Raw genomic sequence first — 3,536 nt, forward strand, 5'->3', positions numbered from 1 at the left:
TTGAGTGATTTATCTTGCTTATGGATCAGTCACTTTTTCTGCTGCTTTGCATATCTAAGTTTCGGTTACATGCTTGCCATTTTGATTTTACATTGCTGGATGCTATATTTTGTATTCCTTTAAAGAGTGTTGAATGTTTTCTAGGAAGCAGATAAGTTTAATTTTTTATGTACTTGTTTTCATACTCTTTTATGGTGACTCTAAATCTATATCTAAATTACTCTAGATCTAAATTACTCCATTTCTAAAGTGTGGTCTTCCTGAGTGTTGATAGAATCCCCATGTAAACATTGTGTCTCCATTCTTGCTAGATGGAACTTGAATGATTCACATCCCTGTGTGAGCTCAGGAAATGGCTTTAGAACTTTCTGGTAATTTTCTTTACTTGTCAAGTTGTTCTTGCCAAGCTTCACAGAGTTTCACCCTACATATGTACAGATTGGTATTTAGCCATCGACTCAAGGGATTTCTATGCAGATTTGTGGAACTCTTTCTTTCCATCCTCTAAGGGACCCTGACCCACAAAGCTGCCTTGGCCTTTCTTTACTCTGGTTTCTTTATGTTCATTTATCGAGAGAGCTGGGTTCATTTTAGGTTATCTGTCTGTGTGCCATAGTCTAGTATTCACTTGCAGGAGGGAAGTCTGGAGTATTGGTAGGGATTATCTCATTTGTTTCCTTTTTCTCAGGGAACAAAATATTGTGCTTCCTGTTGCCCATTGACTGAAAACAGTTGTTTTCTTTGTTTTACTCAGTTTTCCATGACTGAAAACAGTTGTTTTCTTTGTTTTATTCAGTTTTCCAGTTGTTAATGGCAAGAGGGTAACTACCAAATACTTTAATTTCTTGTGGCCATTTCAGAAGTTCCCTTCATAGATACTTTATTTAGACGGCAAGTGAGATTTTTAAAATAGGAGAGATTCCCCAAAGCAAATAGCAGGACCAAAAACTTGTCTGATACCATAATATGTGAAGGTTGTAGGGCCAGATATACCCAAGACAGGTGGGTGCCTAGGTGGGGTAAGAGTCAGAGAAGCACAGAAAGATTGTATGGATACCTGTTTACTATGGTCCTGGGTACCTCAGGACTCCCACTTCCACTCACCTTACTTTCAGGTCACTACTGTACCTGCTGCTTTCGTGATGTTGGAAATCCCCTGAATAGAGAATCTATTCTTTCACTGTCATTAAGATGATTTTTATACATCACAATGAAATACTGCTCCATAGGGCAGTAAAATATTGACATCAAAGTATACATGACAGGTACTTAGTATTTTGCTGGGATTTACGAGGGAGGAAGGAGCCCTAGTAAGACTTTGACCTTGATGGGTTTTTGAGGATCTTCCCTACCAGCATGTTGTTGTTGTTGTTTGTTGTTATGTGCCGTTGAGTCAAACCCGACTCATAGCGACCCCTCCTTGGGTTTCCGAGGCAGTATCACTACGGAAGTAGGATTGCCCAGCCTTCCTTCCGAGGAGTGGCTGGTGGGTTTGAACCGCCAGCCGTCTGGTTAGCAGGCAAGACCAACATAGTTGTATTCAGTTTATCCACCTTACCTCTCTTTTTTCCCTCTGTCTTCAGTTTTGATAGTGTGCCTTTCCTTATGCATGACCATGACTTGAAACGAACAACCGATATCCATGAGGTGATGCCCAGTGCTACCTTCAACAGATGTGAAGGCTTCACGTGGGATTTCCTGTCAACTCTGAATGCAGGCAAATGGTTTTTAAAGGTATGAAACCATGGGTAAGACATATTTCTCAGCTCAACAAACCTGCTTTGAACCTCTGCATGTGGTGCTCTTTGAAATAGAACCAGAGTGTACACACCTTGGTACACACAATATCCCAGTTTGGTAGCATTTCTACCACTGGCAGGAGTGTCTTTCTAGTAATTCACTCAGTTGAATTGCTGCTTTCTACATTCACTGTAAAGTCTGAGGACATACTCATAACCTTACTCTTGTCATATAACCAAAACCAAACCAAACTCAATGCCTTCGAGTCAGATCAGATTCATAGAGATCCCTCCTTGGGCTTCCGAGGAGGTATCACTACAAAAGTAGATTCCCCAGTCTTCCTTCTGAGGAGTGGCTGATGGGTTTGAACTATATAATTCCTTTTTTTTTCCAGTTTTTATTGTGATTTGGGTGAAAGTTTACAGAGCAAATTCACTCTCCATACAGCAGCTCTGTATAGACATACACTTTGTCTCGTGACAATGACTGCAGCTGCCCAAAATGCAACAGCTCCCTTCCCACTTCCTCCCCACGTTGTTGTTGTTGTTATGTGCTGTTGAGTCGGACTCGACTCATAGCAACCCCTCCTTGGGTTTCTGAGGCGGTATCACTACAGAAGTAGATTGCCCAACCTTCCTTCTGAGGAGTGGCTGGAGGGTTTGAACCGCCAGCCTTCTGGTTAGCAGTCAAGTGCCTTAGACATTACGCTACCAGAGCTCCTATATAGTTGAACCATATAATTCCTTTTTATTCAAGCATTGCGTAAACTTTCATAGTGTACCTACCATGTATATAAGGAGCTTTGGTGGCATAGTGCCTAAGGCAATTGAGTGCTAACCAGAGGTTGTCAGTTCAAACCCACCAGCTACTCTGTGGAAAGAAGACGAGGCAATCTTCTTCTGTAAAGATTACAGCCTCAGACATCCAGTGGAGGTTACTGTGAGTCAGAATCAACTTAATGGTAGTGGGTTTCATTTGGTTTTACCATGTATATAGCATTTTCCTGGGCATTTTGAGTAGCCTATAGTTTTATAAATGAAGAGTATAAACATAATTACTCTTTTTTAACATGCATTTTATTAAAATATAATTTATGTACTGTGAAATACACAAAACTAAAGTGACATAGGTCAATGCATTTTTTTTTTGCAGTGTTCCCTTCCCTCCCCTCCCACCTCTGTCAACCAGCAAAGAAAGTTTCCCTCCATATATAAACCTTTCCTTGACCCTCCACAGCAATGAACTAATACTGTGTTTGTCCTGTGATTGACTTATTTCATTCAGCATAATGTCCTCCAAGTTCATCCATATTAGATAGTATTTTGCAGACTGTACATTATTCTTTAGTGCTTCATAGCATTCCAGTATGTGTATGTACCATAGTTTGGTCATCCATTCTTCTGCTATAAATCTTAGAGATAAGTCCCTTGCAAGATAGGTAATTATCGGCAAATATTAATTTGTTGCTTTGGTAGCATAGTGCCTAAGGCACTTGACTGCTAACCAGAAGGCTGGCGGTTCACACCCATCAGCCACTCCTTGGAAGCAAGATAGGGCAATCTACTTCCATAGTGATGCTGCCTCCGAAACCCGAGGAGGGCTCGCTATCAGTCGGGTCCAACTTGACGGCACATAACAACAACAACAACAACATGAATTTATTGCTGTCATTTTTGTTATGTGCTTTCTCGTGGTATCAATTTCTTTGTTCCATATAATTTTCTATGCTGAGCTTGTTTTGTTTATGAATCATGTTATCACATCCTTCATTGCTATTGTTTTAGTATTTGCTGAGT

At 40.5% G+C, this 3,536-nt stretch overlaps 1 protein-coding gene across 1 annotated transcript in view; it reads left to right on the forward strand.

Moving 5' to 3' along the window:
• The window catches only part of GDPD4 (glycerophosphodiester phosphodiesterase domain containing 4), a 114,673-nt gene that overhangs the window by 51,455 nt on the left and 59,682 nt on the right, over positions 1-3,536 (forward strand). The window contains exon 9 of the mRNA XM_007941027.1: positions 1,584-1,734. Coding sequence (XP_007939218.1) covers positions 1,584-1,734 — 151 coding nt within the window. The remainder of the gene's footprint in view (positions 1-1,583; positions 1,735-3,536) is intronic.

This window comes from Orycteropus afer, unplaced genomic scaffold (genome assembly GCF_000298275.1).
Source record: "Orycteropus afer afer isolate SDZICR_OR568_19922 unplaced genomic scaffold, OryAfe1.0 scaffold00074, whole genome shotgun sequence".
Lineage (NCBI taxonomy): Eukaryota > Metazoa > Chordata > Mammalia > Tubulidentata > Orycteropodidae > Orycteropus > Orycteropus afer.